The sequence below is a fragment of the Calypte anna genome, chromosome Z, assembly GCF_003957555.1.
Source record: "Calypte anna isolate BGI_N300 chromosome Z, bCalAnn1_v1.p, whole genome shotgun sequence".
Taxonomy (NCBI): Eukaryota; Metazoa; Chordata; class Aves; order Apodiformes; family Trochilidae; genus Calypte; species Calypte anna.
The window spans coordinates 65,631,676-65,647,629 of NC_044274.1; the positions used below are offsets into that span (position 1 = coordinate 65,631,676).

The following is a 15,954-nucleotide window of genomic DNA, read 5'->3' on the forward strand; positions in this document are numbered from 1 at the left end:
TGGGTTTTGGTGTATTTTGGGATATTTGGTATTCCTGTGGAGTATCATTTGGGGATTGTTTGGGATACATTGTCATGATTTGGGGTTATTTTAGGTGATAATGCAGTGGTTTGGGGTTTTGTTTTGTTTTTCTTTTTGGCTATTAATTTTACAAGGGATTGCGGGGTGTGAGTAGTTTTGGATTCTTTGGGTGCGTTTTTGGTGGTTTGAGTGCGTTTTGGTGGCTCTCCCTCCGGGGGCAGTACAACATCGACATTCTGGGTCAGATACAAAAGCTGGGGACGAACAGTAAGTGCAGCTTCCACTGGTGGTGGTTTTTAGATAACGTACCAGCCCATCGCTCCCGGACAGCCCCTGAAGCAGGCTGGGTGACACAGATTTATCCATTTATGAGTTTTTTCTCCCGGACGCAGGAGTCCATAAGATGCTGCCTCCCACCCCGAAGAGCCACAGCCCCGCCACAGCCCCTGGGCTCACTTTCAGGGGGAGGTGCAGCCGCCTGCGCATCTCCGGAACTCCCCGGTAGTCGGGAAAATAGGTTTCCTAAATTTCTCCGGAGCCACGAGGAGAGGCAGCGCTTGGAGCGTTTGTCAGCTCTGTCACACTCAAAGGCAGCAGCTCCAGGTGTCCGGGCACCAGAGGAAAAACCGGGGAGCAGGAGCTCAGGGGTGCCTCTGCATCATTTCCAGGAATACTGCACGTGAGGAATCCAGCTTCTCCACACACAAACTCTTTTCCAAAAATATCAGCCAAGTCTCAGGCATTCTGCAGGCTGCTGTGTTTATTTTCTCATCCTCCCAACTGAACTGCTTCCTTCCTCTGCAAAACAAAAGCTACATCCTAAATTACCCAGGAAGGAGAACTGACACAGCATGATTATAGACCCCTCAATGGCCACAAGAAAATAAACACACAGTAAAAACTGACAGACAGGAGGAGAAACAGAACTTAAAAATAAAACCGGGGCACCCTAGCAGACACAGAAGAATACCATGAGCTGCTTGGAGGTGGCTGCTTTTGCAGTATTTAGAGGTCACAGTATTCCACTCAGCATTATCTTCACAGGCAGTTTTTAGTAGAACTAATGGTTCTATTTAAGAGGACATTTCTAATGGCTTTTACAAACACTACTGCTGACAGTAGTGTACTGCTGACAGTAGCTTTTCAAAAGCTCAAGGGAAAACAAAGCAAAAACAAAACAAAAACAAAACAAACAAACAAAAAAACCCCAAAAAGTTGCTCGCTTGGCCACCTGTTCCCTGCTGGCCAAGCTGCACAGAGTACCAGACATGGCCACACCACGTGGGTGAAAGCTGCCACACTGCTCAGAACTACAGTGAGACATTCATGAGGTGAAGGGTTGTAGAGCTGGTCCCTGTGGTTTGTCCCAGCCAGACCCTGAAACTACCAGCAGCATGGTCACAGCCACAAGTCATGATCAGTACTGTCACCAACTGCAGTGCACCACTGTTCCACAGGGAGAAAGCCTGATCTTTAATCCTACCAATAATTAACAGAAACAAAGAAACCTGAGGACAATTACACGAACTTTTAATTAGTGACATTCGTATATCTGGTTGCTACCACCTGGTGGCCGTGCCTCAGGAAAGGCAAAACCAACACACTGCTTGGTGGTGCCTCACTGCTTCCTCATGATCTTCAGGTTGTGGGGCAGCTTTGCTGCACACAGTTCATCCAACTTGGAGGCGTCCTTCACAGGAGTGCTGTAGAAATCCAGGACATCCCCAGCAGTGCGCATCAGGTGGAGCTGTGAGTTGGGGACAGCGTGGCCCAGCTCTGCTGCCAGCTGGGACAGGAGGTGGTACTTCCGCTTTAAGTCATCAAGGGGTGCCTGCTGCCACTGCTCAGGGAGCGATGCGCCAAACACCTCCCTGACGTGGGACTGGAGGCGGCTCTGCAAGTCTGCGGGGGGAAGATAGCTCCTGCTGGGTGGTGGGGGACACACCAGCCTGGGTGGCTCCTTTTTCTCTTCAGCAACTATTTTTTCTGGTTCTTCTTTTTCCTTTTTCCTGTTGGACACAAACAGAAGTGTTTCCAGCCTGGGGTCAGAGCACATTCCTATTCAGTCTTTTAATATTTGACTCAACCTGGCCTGCAGAACATGAGGTGCTGCTACCCCAAGTGCTGCTCAGCACAGAGCAATCATCTTCCCAGATTATTCCATTGGTCTGATTGTAAACTTAATTTTAACTACATTTTAATAAACAACCTCGCTTTCCCATTTACAGCTCCATTTGCTAACCTGCTTTGGGGAAAAAAAAACCCAACAGGTAACAGACAATAACCACTGCTAGAGATAAAAATCAGTGCTCACAAACACAGAGGAAAATTTCACTACTTTTGACTAGAAAATTAAAGCCTACTTCAAGTTATCTGACTTGCTCATGTGACACAATCCAGGCAGCTGCACAAGTATGGTTTTGATGTCAGCAGGCAGAGCTAAGATTCACTAAGTGAGTGAGTAGCCACTGTGATGTCTGTTTTGAAAAAACTACAGCAGGAACCACGGGTCACTAGGGCTGCATGTACAAGGCTGTATCTATAGGACACTGTGTAGAAGCACGACTAGTAACAGGATAAAACACTGGGCAGCACTGGGTAAGAATTCAGTGGCAGCTGACAAGATGAAGGTACAGCCTTCAATTACCTTAGCTAATTTTAACGCTAAGAATCATCCCCTTTGTGAATAATCACAAAATCATAATCACAGAATTGTCACGGTTGGAAAGGACCTCAAAGATCACTGCATACAACCATCAACATCTTCCTCCAATAAAATAAATAGATTTATCAATGTCTGTATCACCATGCCCACTGAAGTCCCTCACCTAGACAATATTTAAATACTTTACAGGGACTGTCCCTGGCAGTTTCTCAGTAAAGAAATTCTTCCTGTTATCTAGTCTAACCCATCCCTGGTGCCACTTCACAGCATTTCCTTTATGAGTGTGCTAATCTGGTGTTACTAGGAGGCTAGATTCATATGTATAATGCAGAGTGGTGAATCATCGTTAACCAATCACATATTTTGTTATAATTTGTTCTTTGGTTTTTTATTTGTACCTAAAACTTTGCCTGTCTCCCGGCTGCCTGCTGTTGTGCTCCCGGTAGCTGCTCTGCAGACAACAAAAAACGACCCAGTATCAAAAAACACCAACATGCTGAAACTACTCTGTGCTGAATGGCTCTATGCACACCGAGTGAAAAAACTACACCTGGGGCAACAATTTCCCCTCTAAAGTTACACAGAAACGACGACTCTTCATTCCCGATGCCATACTTCCCTGTGAAACCACTCTTTCCCGGCACTCAGCAGATAACGCCTGCAGGGCACCCAAACCGGGCAGTCGGGGCAGGACCCGAGCCGCGACCCATCGGGCTCTGGTGCACGAAAACCAAGCCTTGGAAGTCTGACTGGGCCGCCGCTCTCCCGACCCCTGCGAGACAGAACGCAGGGCAGGCCCAGGGCAGGAGGCGGCGGGGAAAGCGGCCGAGAGCCGCCAACGCCTGTCCGCCCGTCGCAGCCACCCCCTCCCCCACCGTTACCTCAGGCCGTCCCAGAGAGCCCTGCGCGGCGGAGAACCCGGACCCGGACCCAGACCCATACCCAGCCGCTGGGCCGCCAGCCGCAGGGCAGGCACCACCGCCATCTTGAGGGAGGGAGGGAGGGGACCGTCCTTCCAGGACGCACATAAGATGACGAACTGCCGCTTCTCTCCTCCCCTCGCATTGCCTCACGGGAGTTGTAGTCCCGCGGGGCCGCGGGTGCGTGGGGTGTTGACGGACGCCCGCGCAACAGCCCCGCTCGCCACCACCTCAGTCCCTTCATACTCCCTCATCCTCCTCACTCCCTCATCCCTCTCACCCCCTCATTCTTCTCACCTCCTCATTCTTCTCACCTCCTCACTCCCTTACCCCCCTCATCCCCTTCATCTCCCTCAACCCCTTCAAGCCCCCTTATCCCCCTCAGTCCTCTTCATCCCCCTCAACCCCTCATCTCCCTCATCCCCCTTCATCTCCCTCAGACCTCTCAGTCCCTTCACCTCCCTCGCCGCCCCTCATCCCCCTCACCCCTCGTCTCCTTTATCCCCTTCAGTCCCCTTCATTCCCACCAGCCCCCTCAGCCCCCTCTGTCCCTCAGCCCCATTTCTCCTTTCAGCCCCCTCAGACTCCTTTGTCCCTCAGTCCCTGAGGAGCAGCCACGACCTCAGCAATCTCATGCACCCACAGAGGCTGTGCCAGCAGGCTGGGGGGTGTGCGAGATTTGGCAACAGAGAATGTGTGAATAAAACAACATAAGGTAGACACATACGTTGCTACAGTTTCTGTGATTGCTGTGTAGTTTTGCCAGTCAAAGATTCTTGGCAGCTGTCTCTGGACATTCTTGGGGGTGTGAGCACTTCCAGGTGTAGCAGGACCTCTGATCCAGGTCTGCAATTGTATGAGAATATCACTATTCCTGTTTTTTAAAAGGATGTTCGTCTTTCAGAGCAAGAAATAACAGTTAATCTGTACACTTTGATGTGCATAGATTCATGGTGGTTTGTTCAGTAGGTGTCTGCCCTCCCCAACCACAAACACCTCTGTCAAAGAGCAGTGCAAGGGGCTGGGGGCAGCAGCATCAGGCACAGCACCAATGACAGGTGGCCACCAAAATACCAGGAGTTATCCAGCAAAGCTACAGCTTTAGTTTTGTACTGTGTGGGGTTTCTTTTCCCAGCTGTGGGGAACACTTCTTCCACTCTTTTTTTTAAGAGAAGCAGTCTGTGTGGGTCAGTCAGTAGGACACTTCTCAGGAGCAGACATTTGTTTGAACATGGACACCTATAGGACCACAACTGAACCCAAAGAGAAGTGTTGTTCCTGACTATGGTAAGCCTCTGGAATGCTTTTTCTGGCTTCCTCTTCATTCACAGCAAGGTTGGGACAAACTAAATACATGCACTAATTGTGCAAATACTGGACCGGTGAGAAGGAGTTTGGCTGTTTAATGCCTGTGTGTAAAAATGGTCCCTAATGTTGAGAACAGGAGGAGGTGCAGGGTGATGGTGGTCTCCATTTGCCCCTCCTTGCTGTTTATTGCCTGTGTGAAAAAATGGTTCCTAATGCTAAGAGCAGGAGGAGGTGCAGGGTGATGATGGTCTCCATTTGCCCCTCCTTGCTGGCAGGAAAGGTGACAGCCTTTGGCTGGGAAGAGCAGCCCCCAGGGATAGGTGCTCCAGCTGCTCAGGCCCGGCCCCAGGCAGCCCTGAATGTAGAGCGGGGTTTCTCTTGGGCTGTGTGGTCTTTGCTGCTCTAAGGTGTTGCAAGGTGATTGGTGAAACGTGTTGCTGGGCAGATGTTATTGTGTAACTTCAGGTCTGCTGTTTTTCCCATTTATGCCTTCCATTTCCCAGAACAACTGCCTAATTGTGCTTTAGCTAACAAAGCTTACATCTCTTAACTGGGACACAGCAATGTACCAAAGGTCAAACTGTGGTCCAGGTTGGCTTCCTGTGTGTTTTATGTTAATTATTGTGGAAAATGCCATTGTAAGAGTGCTTTGGAAAAAGTCTTTACACAGCTCTAACTCAGCTTGTGCAACCTTAACTTGGGGTATACCAACCTTGCCCTATCAACTGTGATTCTTCAGAGACAAAGAAGCTTCTGGACATAGTGTTATTTATCTGTGGCCTGAGTCCCTTGCAGTGCTCACCATATATATCTCTCAAATTTTCTGTGCCTGTCAGGCATGGGTCAGCAGGATAAACCTCTTCAGCTGCTATTGGATTATTTCCTTTTTATCTCCTCAGGGTTCCCCAAGTTCATCAGGAGTGATGCTTTGTGACTTAACCTTTGCACAGGGTACTGAAGACCTCAGATCCATGAAAGGAACTACAAAGTTTATACAGAATTAAGAACTGTGAGATAGAAATTAACTTTCAATTATTGTTTTATTCTTATGATTGAAGACATAATCAGGTTTTGTATCAGAATTTTGGCTGAGAAATGTGGTAACAGGCAAAGGTATGTATTTTAATAGCTGGGGAACTACTTAATCTGTCTGGGGACCAATCTTAAACCAGAGGGAGAGTAGGTTCATGAGCTATTAACAGCTACTGTTTATAGTATGGAAAGAATATCCCCGTCCTTGGACTGTGCAAATGAAACAAGAATATCCCCTTGGTAAATTGTGGGAGTGAAGGGTGGAGAGGAAGCTGATCCATTTTAACCCAGTTTTATTTAGGGTAAGGAAAATTAGATTTTCTTTCATTTCTGAACATATTCGACCTTGTGAAGAGAGTCAGGACACAGGAAGGTCCCTGCTCTTTTAGTAGGTGTAGCAGGCAGTGAAAAGCGACTGGGTAGCAGCTGCATCAGTCTTCCCAGAGGTGACATATTGTCCTCTGCAAGCCAAACTGTTAATCTGAAAACAAAACAAAGGAAGGGAAAGCAGTTAGCTCAGAGTAAGAAAGAGAGGTAGAAAGACAGAAGGAATAACCAAGCAAGGCAAAAATAGCGGAGTAACATGAAGAATGTGAGGCACCAGGAGGGATGGTAACAAGAGGAGCCTCAGGAAGGTGACAACCCTTCTCCCTGCCTGCTGAGCAGCTATGCTCTGCTCTGCTCTGCCCCGGGGCAGTCCCCGTACCTGTGCCCGCTTGCGGAAAGCCTCCTGTGCAGCCTTCTTGTTTTCACTCTTGCCCAACCATGCTGCCAGGGCAGAGGCTTGCAGGGCTCTGCCATATGAGAAGGTCAGTTTCCAAGGCTTAGCCACAGGTAACTGATTCATGGCATTCAGGTTGACAGAAGCCTCCTCTTCACTCTGACCTCCAGACAAGAAGCAAATTCCTGCAAAAAAGAGGCTATGAGCCATAGAAATGAAGAGCTCCAGCCACCTCTGCCCCTGACCTTTACATGCCAGAGGGGTGAGCGTGTCAGACGTAGGAGCAGGAGTGACAGTGTGGGTGGGTACATAGGAATGAACCAGGAATCACCAGGAACAGCAGCAGGAACAGTGCGGAGAAGAGTAGTGACAGTTGCTACAGCTACATCCTGAGGGGTGTACTTCTTGGGGCAGGAGTGCCCAGCCATCACCATGTTGGGTTTCAGTAGTGTCCCTTCCAGGTACACATGATGATCACTCAAGGCCTTGTAGACAGCAGCCAGAACCTGGAAAACAGGACCGAATGCAGAACTCTGCTAAAATTTTCACCTCAGACTGCTGTACAAAGACAGCTTAGTCCTTGGGAGTGTGAGAAGATAAAAATGAACTTTCTTGTGAAAATTATCACAGGGGTTGCAGCTCCAGGGATACCACTGCTTTTGCCATGACCAGAATACCACTCTTCATACATACTGAGGTACTGAAACAGTACAATGGTTTTACTCCCAATTCATCTTTTTGACATGAAGAATGTTTATGTTGGTGGTTTGAGAATAAATCTAAAAGGATGGGTTCTACTCTCACACTCACTATTAACTCATTGTGTGATCATGAACAACTCAGTAATTTTACTTATGAAGTACTTGGTCACAGATCTTTGTGATTTGGGAAGGCACTCTGTATAAAATCAGCTACTGATTTGTGAAGTGAAGGAGAGGGACAGGAATGTCTTACCTTTTCTGAGACATACTGACAGCGCTGGAGATCATGGTCTCCATCAGGCAAGACTTCTGGCTCCACAATGGGCACCAAGCCATTCTGAGAAAAGGAAACAAGGATGTCTTTGGGGGTGTGGAAGACAAACTGTCCTTTTCTACTCTGGCTTTGGTAGTATTCTGTGTTGTTTCACTGCCCTTCATCTTTCCCAAAAGCCTCCAGAGATCTGCCTTTGAAGTTCACTAGCATGTTATGACAGGCAACAGTGAGAAGGGGCTACAGAATCTCAGAAAAGGTTTCTGGAGGGTAAATACCTGCTGGCAGATGCTGGCATAGCGAGCCAATGCATTGGCATTCTCTTGGATGGCGAGTTCAGAGGGTGTTGTGCTGGTGATCTTCAGCACTGCACGCCACTTGCCAAAGTCTACACCATCTTTCTTGTACTGGGCACAGCGCTCAGCCAGTCCATCAAGCCCTGCAGAAGGAAAAACAGGGCTTCACTGTGAGCAGTTCTTCAGGACATAGCTCTGAAAAAGTGCTGTGACACCCGCCAAGGATGTGACTCTGGTGAGTCACCACATGGCTGTTGCTGCACCAGTCACAGCTGAGGCTCCTTAGATCCCTCCTTACCTTGGATGGTGGTTTCTCCATTTGTTCCAGCAAGGGGTGCTGCACCTTTATCCAGCTGTGGAGACCAGAAAAATGGGAAGGGTTACAGAAGGGTGGAGATCAGTCTCATCCTCATCTTCTTAGCTGTCTTTGCCAACTGACTGAGTCAAGTATAGAGCTGAATGCACTAAGACTGCCAAGAAGGGAAATGTTGGAGCAGAGGGGAAGAGAAGTGAACTGGATAAGAAGGAGGGGCAGTTTGTAGATGGCTTCAGGGAATGGCTGAAGAGCTCAGTGAAGTGCAGAAAGGACTGGAGTTAGATTACTGCATGGAATGATTTGATTGCAGTGAATGATGAATAGATGATGAAAAGTTCTGCATCAAATGCCAATGTGCTCCTGGTTAGCTGTATAAAAGCAAGGCAAAGAACGGTGGCAAAGATCATCTAGTGATTTTAAAACCAAGCACAAAACGGATTAAAAAATAGTGTTTGCCAAGTGAGCATGCAGCTCCATATATGTTAGTCCCTGGAAATAGTGTTTGGAGCATGCTGCCAGCCAGGCATGTAGAGAGGCTCACCTTTATTCCTATCACAATGCCTTTTTCTTTGATGAGAGCTGTAAATGGCTTTCCAGTGCTGTCCTTCTGATAGAGAGTCTCATGGAACAGGATCACTCCCCCAATGCTCTGGCTGATGGAAGCATCTGAAGTGAAGAGGATCTCTCGAAAAGCCCGGCGATTCTCCTCAGTGTTCTCCACATTGATCCTCTGCAGCCTGTTGGCCATGGTACCTAGCAAAGTGGACAGAGGTCAGATAGATATGAGGCTTGGCTGACCTCCTGGTCCCAGTATCTAGTAACAAACCAGGGCTTCAGAGCTTCAATTCTCAACCTACAGTTTGTCAGCTTTTGTTGCAACAGGTACAGCCCATCCTGGTCAGGTTGTTCCTGCTCAGTCAAGTTTTAAAGTGCTTTTTATTTACTCCACTGATTTCAAAGATGAAACAAATTGAAAAAGAACCTTGGGTACTGCTCATTGATTGATATCCAGAACTCACCAACTGATTCATCTGCAGCTAGGATCCCCTTCCCTGAAGCCACAATCCTCTGAGCAATGTCTGCCAGAGCTTTCTTCTGCTCTGCAGACAGTGCTGGGAACTGGTGGGTCATCTTGACTGATCTGTGGAAAAGAATTACTGTTACAAGCTGGGGGAGACTGTAAACACAAACTGTGAACCAGAGGTACCATGTGGATGTTTCTATTTGAGGGCTGTCAATCCTTGCCTGGTCTGTGTTACCATAAGCACATGTGCAGAAATACACTCTGGCTTGATGTGTCTGTCAAAACCAGAAGAGAGAAATGCAAGAGCCATATCCTAACACACCCTTCCAGAACTGAAATGAGAAAGACTCTGCATTTTATATGGCTCTACTCAGAACCTAAAGGAAGGTCAGCCTGCCATAAAAACATGCACCAAGCTAACAAATATGCAAATTACAGACAGCAAATTTCTTCTACTTAGAAGAATGGGAGTTACCAGACTGCTTACCTTCAGACATTTTCTAGAGTGACTCTTCCATGCCCTGTCCTGTGTTGGCACTATTTGCTGCTTTGTCTAGTAACCTTTCCATCTCCTGTCTTGCTTTGTAATTCTCTCCTCTCTATGCTGCTTTTAGAACTCCACTGCATAGCTTACTCTAAGACCTGGGGTTTTGAAGGACTGACTATTCATGTCTGTCTTTTCAGCTATGGCAAAAGCTGCAGTCCCCCACCACCTGAAATCCAGTTCTGTCTTGTTATGACAAAGTGTTTGATCTTATTGAAGTTTTGATTATATTGCATTAAATTATTCAGTTTCTCAGGTCATTTGAATTGTCCAAATTACTTCCCTGTGCATACAAGCCTATGAGCTTGAGACATAAAGACTCTCTTCCCTCAATTTATCACATATTTCAAGCAAAACATGTTTTTATTGGCAGGTGGTAAATCCATGACATTAATCATTAAAAACAACACAGAATATCTCTGGTAACAAGCTTTCTTCCAGAGCAGCAGTCCTTTGGACAGCATCTGTGTTTTCTGTCCTCAAACTAAGCCTTAGAGGAAAATGAGAAGGTGCCATTTCCCATTTCACCGTGTGCCAGAGATGGCCAGCAAATACATCTCCCTACATAGGCATGTATGCATCCAGGTCCTCCATCCTCTTCTGCTTCACACAGATATTATGCTGTCAGGAAATCCTTGTCATGACCTCCCTGCTGAAGGGTGTATTGGGGAGAAAAGTTCACAGGTCTGGCTGTTACTCATGATAAGGTAGATGCCAACAAAGTTCTGTGCACCATGCCAAGCGGTGCCAATTTTTTCTGACAACTATTATCTCAGTACTATGACAACTATAAATCTGTGTCTCTGATTTATAGAGGAAGATTTTTTGGTACTGGTAATGGTTTTATGCAAGACTCAAATGGGGCTGTCTACTGGTACAGACCAATCAGATGCAGTGTCCATGTGTCTGCTTTACCTTTTTGTGAGCTGCAACAAGAATTAGTCCTATACAACTTATCAAGGGTAACTCATTCTACATTTAGAGGGAATCTGAAGGAACACATGAGGAATTATTTTTTATAAATACTGACCTGCCTTGCTGTGATCCTGGTGACTACAACTGCATCCCTCCCAGCTTTTACCCTGTTTGGTCCACCTAAAAGAACTTGAAAGGCTATAGCATAACTGAGGCATAACTAACATATTCCCCTCTGTAACCCTCTTTATGTCTTACCCTGTTTCTGTGTCTGATGTGTCTCTTAGAAATAGGAAACAGGATTGTTATCTTGCTCACTGCAATAGCAGCTTGTGTTGTAAGTGCTTCAGTCAAAACCATAGCACTGTTAAATAAATTGCTGTGCTTAAGTGATGTGGAATCAGTCCAGTAGTTCACAGTCTCTGTGGGAAAGACTGGAAAACTGTGATCTGGCAAGACTGTGATCTTGTCCAAGGTCAGAGCTAATGAATTGCTAAATCAGTAACGGGATTTCAGGGTTGCAGCTCAAGTAGCTGTATCCAGATAATCTTTAATCCAGCTAGCTGAGTTACAAGATCATAAATCATTCTATTTATGCTATTATTATGGGTATACTCTCTCTCCAGCAATGCAATAAGCAGTGAGCCTAATGTCTGTTGTATCTTGCTTGTTTCCACTGTCTGCATAAAGATAACAAAAGGACAGTTATCACTCAAAACCAGACTGAAAAGCAAATTGCCAAAACATGTAAATACGAGTTTTCAGTGGATAATGCTGACACTCTGCTGACCCAACTGTTTTCTCTGAGTGACTGAACTATACAGTGCAGTTCAGCAATGACCAACTGGAAGACAGCACATGATTTCCAGTTTCTATCCATGTATCTCTTTGACTGTGTGTATCTGTGAAAAGGCTGCCCAAAATGATCTGTAAGACTAGTAAGTGGTCCCCAGCTATCTTGCTTACCTACAAAAACAAATAATTACTAGCTGAAATGGTAAAGAAATGAGCACAAAAGAACACTTAGAAAGTTAATGGTAGCTCTAAGATCCAGAGTGTTCAAAGACCCTTGATTTAGACCCTTATTTTTCTGTGATTCAGAGGATGAGCATAATCAGAGGATGTTCCCTGCTCAATTCAGAAAAAGTATCTGTGCTGTGAGGTACTTCTGAGTATTTAAAGGAGAGTGGAGACACTTCAGTAACAGTTCATGGAAATGGCTTGTAAAGAGTAAGTCCACTGCACATCCACAAAACCATAAATGTCCCCCCTAAGAGCGACAGACATGTCACTTTACAGGTCCTGAGGAAAAATTGTTGGAACCAGTCTGGCAAAGCTGCACAGCTCATTTCATTCATCATTCCAGAAATAAGCCTACTTGCCCTATTACTCTGTTTTGTTTGTTTGACAACTTGTCCAGGCAGGAAAAATCTGAAATCTCTACTGTCTCAAATCTCTACTGTGTTTGCAACAACAGTATCTACCAGTTGTCCCACAACTAACGTTTTTCTTGTTTAATTTTATTTACCAACTTAAAGCTGTGGTGTAGTATTGTAGTGTCACAAGCTCAAGTGATCTCACACTCATTTGACATTGTACAGATACAATTGTATTCTTTTTGTGGTAACTGCTTACGTAACATTTTTTAAAAGTGGAAGAAAAACCAAAAGACAAAAGCCTCACAAAATGAACAAAATGAACCCAGCTTGATGGCTACCTTGAGAATTTTATCAGGCTTCAGCAGCTCCTTAAACAAGCAAAGTTCTTTGCTCAACCCCCAGCCTGTGACCACCTCGGGGGGGGGGGGGACACGACAGGAATGGGGAGAGTACCATTGTAAAAGCAACCATTGTACTGCTGAAGTCTCAAATTTTTCTCAGTTACCATAATGGAGAACTGCAGGGGAACTATCATTATGAACATCAGCACAAGCACTGCATCCTGTGAATATTAATAGTGAGGACCAAAGGGCAGGGGCAAGACAATACCAGAAGAAACAAACTGTTATGTTCCGCTTCAGGTCATCTTAGAACCATTAAAACTTCACTGGTGTCTTTTTTTTCCAGCCACCTCGAGTGACTGGCATTTTGCAATCTTACAGAAAATCTCACATCAGTCCTCATTTGCAGGCAGGAAAAGATTGGATTAGAATATCTAAGTTTTTCTCTTGAATCTCTTCATTACCTTCTTCTATACTTCTATTGGTTCCAAACTTGTAGGACTAAACTCAAAATGCAGTTTGTATGCCACGCATGCAGCTTTTCCTATTTGGTTATTAGAAAACATAGCCCTTCAGCATCATCTGACAGTACTACAAACCACATGTGCATGTTGTTACACAGTTCACAGAAGAGATTCTGCTTCCAAATAGCAGGTTTGAAGAGGCAAAAGTTGCATGTATAAATAGATAAATACTGTCAATAGGGAAAGTGAAAAGCATTCAGAAATTTAGCCCATCATATGTAGGCACAGAGTTGATCTTAATAGATTTACTCCTCATTTACACTTGTGTGCTTAAGAAAGACAGACACATAATGAGCTATGCACCTTATATTCTCCTTGTTGTGAACAGGCCTCACTTCCCTCTTGAGCTCCATTAAAAGCTATTTCTATGGAACAGCGATTACTTGGACACTGAACATCTGGGCAAGCCTGGCTCTGTCCTGCTGACAGAGCACATTCTTATCTATCCTGCAGATCACAGAATCACAGAATCATCTGTTTTGGAAGGGACCTCTGAGAACATCAAGTCCTCAATCCATTGCCACTGTGGTTACCAGACCATGGCACTGAGTGCCACCATCAGTCTCTTTTTGAAAATCTTAAGGGACAGAGAATCCACCACCTCCCTGGGCAGCCCATTCCAGTGCCTGATCACCCTCTCTGTAAAGAATTTTTTCCTAATATCTAACCTAAACCTCCCCTGGCAGGGCTTAAGTCCATGCCCTCTTGTCTTACTAGCAGCTACTTGGTAGAAGAGACCGACCTCCCCCCTGGCTCCAACCTCCTTTCAGGGAGTTGTAGAGAGATGATGTAGAGATGATACCCAGCTGGCTCATACACTTAAAGGCTGAGCAGTCATCCAGAGGGCCCTGCAATGGGGAGTAGGAGAGAGCAAGAGCAGCACCATGAAGTTCAGCCAGGATAAATGCTCAGCCACTGTGCAGAGCCCTGGCTGTGATCCCACCTGGGGACAGGGAAGCAACTCTTTGCAAAAGGCCTAATGCCCAGTCAGGCAGCTGGCTGAGCTGAGGCCAGCAAAAGGGTCAGCAGCATCTTGTGTGAGCAGGTGTCCAGCTCAGCGAGCCAGTGGTGGACAGGGAAGATCCCCCTCTGCTTAGCACTCTTCGGATCACATCTGGGAACTGCATCCAGTGTTGGGGCTCTTATAGTAGAGGAAAGACATTACTGGAGTGAGTTCAGCAGCTGCCACCAGGAAGGTCAGGGGCTGAAGCACTTGCTCTGTGAGGAGAAGACTGCCAGGCTGGGTCAAGTTCAGCCCTGAGCCCCCTGAGCAGGGGCACCTCTTGACCGCCCTCATACCTACAGAATGATGATCCAGGCAGAGCCAGGCTTTTCCAGCAGCAAGTGACAGGAGGGTGAGAGACACAATCTGAAACTAAGAGAGATTCAGACTGGACACGAAGAACTGTTTTTTGACTGTTAAGACAACCAAGCAGTATAACAGAGAGGCTGTGGTGTCCCACTCACCTGAATAAAGCTGTAAGTAGGCTTGTGTCTAACCCTGCTTTTGAACAGGAGATTGTACTAGAGAGCTCCTTAACTACTCTGTGGCTCTGTGTGAGTACTTGTTTTAGAGAGATGAAGTGGAAGCAGTGCTTTCTGTATGTCTGAAAGAACTCTGAGGGAAAAACAGAATGTTTCTCCCTTTATCTTTGCAGTGCAGTAAAGGTTTCAGTGCAGGAAAGTGTTTAATTTCTGGGTTCTAAAAGTGTCAAAGGTATAGGACAAGAAGAGATACTCTGTCACTTAGAAAAAGCAGCAGATATTTTTGACTGACATGCTAATTTTACTATTTTTATAGGTCATTTGGGTCATATAAGAAGGTAAATTGACTGGTTGGGTCTTGCTTTCTCTTATAAGGGTGTGAGCACATTTTTTTTCCATCTTCATGCTCTGTCTAGGAACCTTGCTTCAGCATCCTCTCTCAAGTGGATGACAGGAGAGAACTGCAGTTCTCTGTCCTGATTCCCACATTAGCATCAGAGCCATAGTGAAGCCCTGGGCAAAGGTACCCCCCTTTCATCCCTCATTGGAGCACTCCTTGACCACTCATGATGGTTAGAGATGACTGAGATGGCAAGAAACTGGTTTCTTCGAAGTGCAAAGTTTGGGTGAAGCTGCTTCTCTGCCAGGGCTTGACTCTTCATAGAAGGTAAAAAAGAGCTGCCAGACTTAGGGGAAAATTCAACTTCTGTACAACCATCTGGGGAGTCTGGGGAAGCTGTGAGGATTTTGAGTGGGCTAAATAGCTCTGGGAACTAGGCACATGGAGCAGTTGAGAAAGTGATGTAGGACCACAGACTCAGTGAATTTGTTGAGCAGTTTCCTGAATCTGACTGGTCACAACTGGAAAGGTTACCTCCTAAGCCAGGTGTTCAGTTTCCTGCACTGCAAACTACCTTACATTCCCCCTGCCAAAGAATCTTATCCACACACTGTAATACAGCACTAATACTTCAGAAGAAGCTGCACAGGGAACACACATAATTACACTCTGTCAGCACTGGTGTTGGCAAGAACCAGCTACATGCTCCAGTCACTCTCTCTTCTTGCAGTAGATAAATTTATCTATTCCACAATCATAAAGCAGCACAATCAAAACAAAGCAGCAGAAAGTGATGCAGGTATGGTATTGCTCTAGTCCCCTTAGCCTAAGGTTTCACTTACTTCAGGAGTTTTTAGTGACCAAGTTAGGAAGCCAGTGTTAGCAGCAAATGGCAAACACTGGAAGATCACTGCAGAATGGTTGTTTATTTCTTGCAATCTGTTGCTGGAACAAAAAATAAACCCCAACCCATCGAGCCCACTTTAAACAGCTACTGAAATACATGTTACCCTTACCATTTAGAAATAATATTATTATACTTACTTGTTTGTGGACAGTGCCTCTTCTTCTACAAGCTTCCAGTGAGGTGGTTGTAGGTGAAGAGACCGAGTCCTTTGAATCAATGGCTTTTATAACATTCTTGCCAGTGG

General features: G+C 45.9%; 2 protein-coding genes across 2 annotated transcripts; both read right to left on the bottom strand.

Annotated features, from left to right (window-relative positions):
- Positions 1-1,534: 1,534 nt before the first annotated feature.
- On the bottom strand, positions 1,535-3,714 carry MRPL50 (mitochondrial ribosomal protein L50). The gene is made up of 2 exons (XM_030467136.1): positions 3,568-3,714; positions 1,535-2,030 (listed from the first exon to the last, which is right to left on the bottom strand). Exons 1-2 carry the CDS (start codon positions 3,669-3,671, stop codon positions 1,640-1,642), a joined length of 495 nt encoding a protein of 164 aa, XP_030322996.1. The 5' UTR covers positions 3,672-3,714; the 3' UTR covers positions 1,535-1,639.
- A 2,499-nt stretch (positions 3,715-6,213) lies between these two features.
- Positions 6,214-15,954, bottom strand: ALDOB (aldolase, fructose-bisphosphate B). Its single transcript, XM_008496441.2, has 9 exons — positions 15,848-15,954; positions 9,271-9,392; positions 8,793-9,004; positions 8,234-8,288; positions 7,918-8,078; positions 7,622-7,705; positions 6,999-7,173; positions 6,653-6,852; positions 6,214-6,427 (listed from the first exon to the last, which is right to left on the bottom strand). The coding sequence occupies exons 2-9, from the start codon at positions 9,380-9,382 to the stop codon at positions 6,332-6,334; spliced, it is 1,095 nt and encodes a 364-aa protein (XP_008494663.1). The 5' UTR covers positions 9,383-9,392; positions 15,848-15,954; the 3' UTR covers positions 6,214-6,331.

Excerpts from the sequence above, each read along its gene's own strand:
- MRPL50 (XM_030467136.1), bottom strand. The coding sequence starts at position 3,671 with ATGGCGGTGGTGCCTGCCCTGCGGCTGGCGGCCCAGCGGCTGGGTATG. Across the intron at positions 2,031-3,567 it reads GCTCTCTGGGACGGCCTGAG|GAAAAAGGAAAAAGAAGAAC; the intron begins GTAACGGTGGGG and ends TGTGTCCAACAG.
- ALDOB (XM_008496441.2), bottom strand. The coding sequence starts at position 9,382 with ATGACCCACCAGTTCCCAGCACTGTCTGCAGAGCAGAAGAAAGCTCTG. Across the intron at positions 9,005-9,270 it reads AGCTGCAGATGAATCAGTTG|GTACCATGGCCAACAGGCTG; the intron begins GTGAGTTCTGGA and ends CCACTTTGCTAG. Across the intron at positions 7,706-7,917 it reads ATGCCAGCATCTGCCAGCAG|AATGGCTTGGTGCCCATTGT; the intron begins GTATTTACCCTC and ends TCCTTTTCTCAG.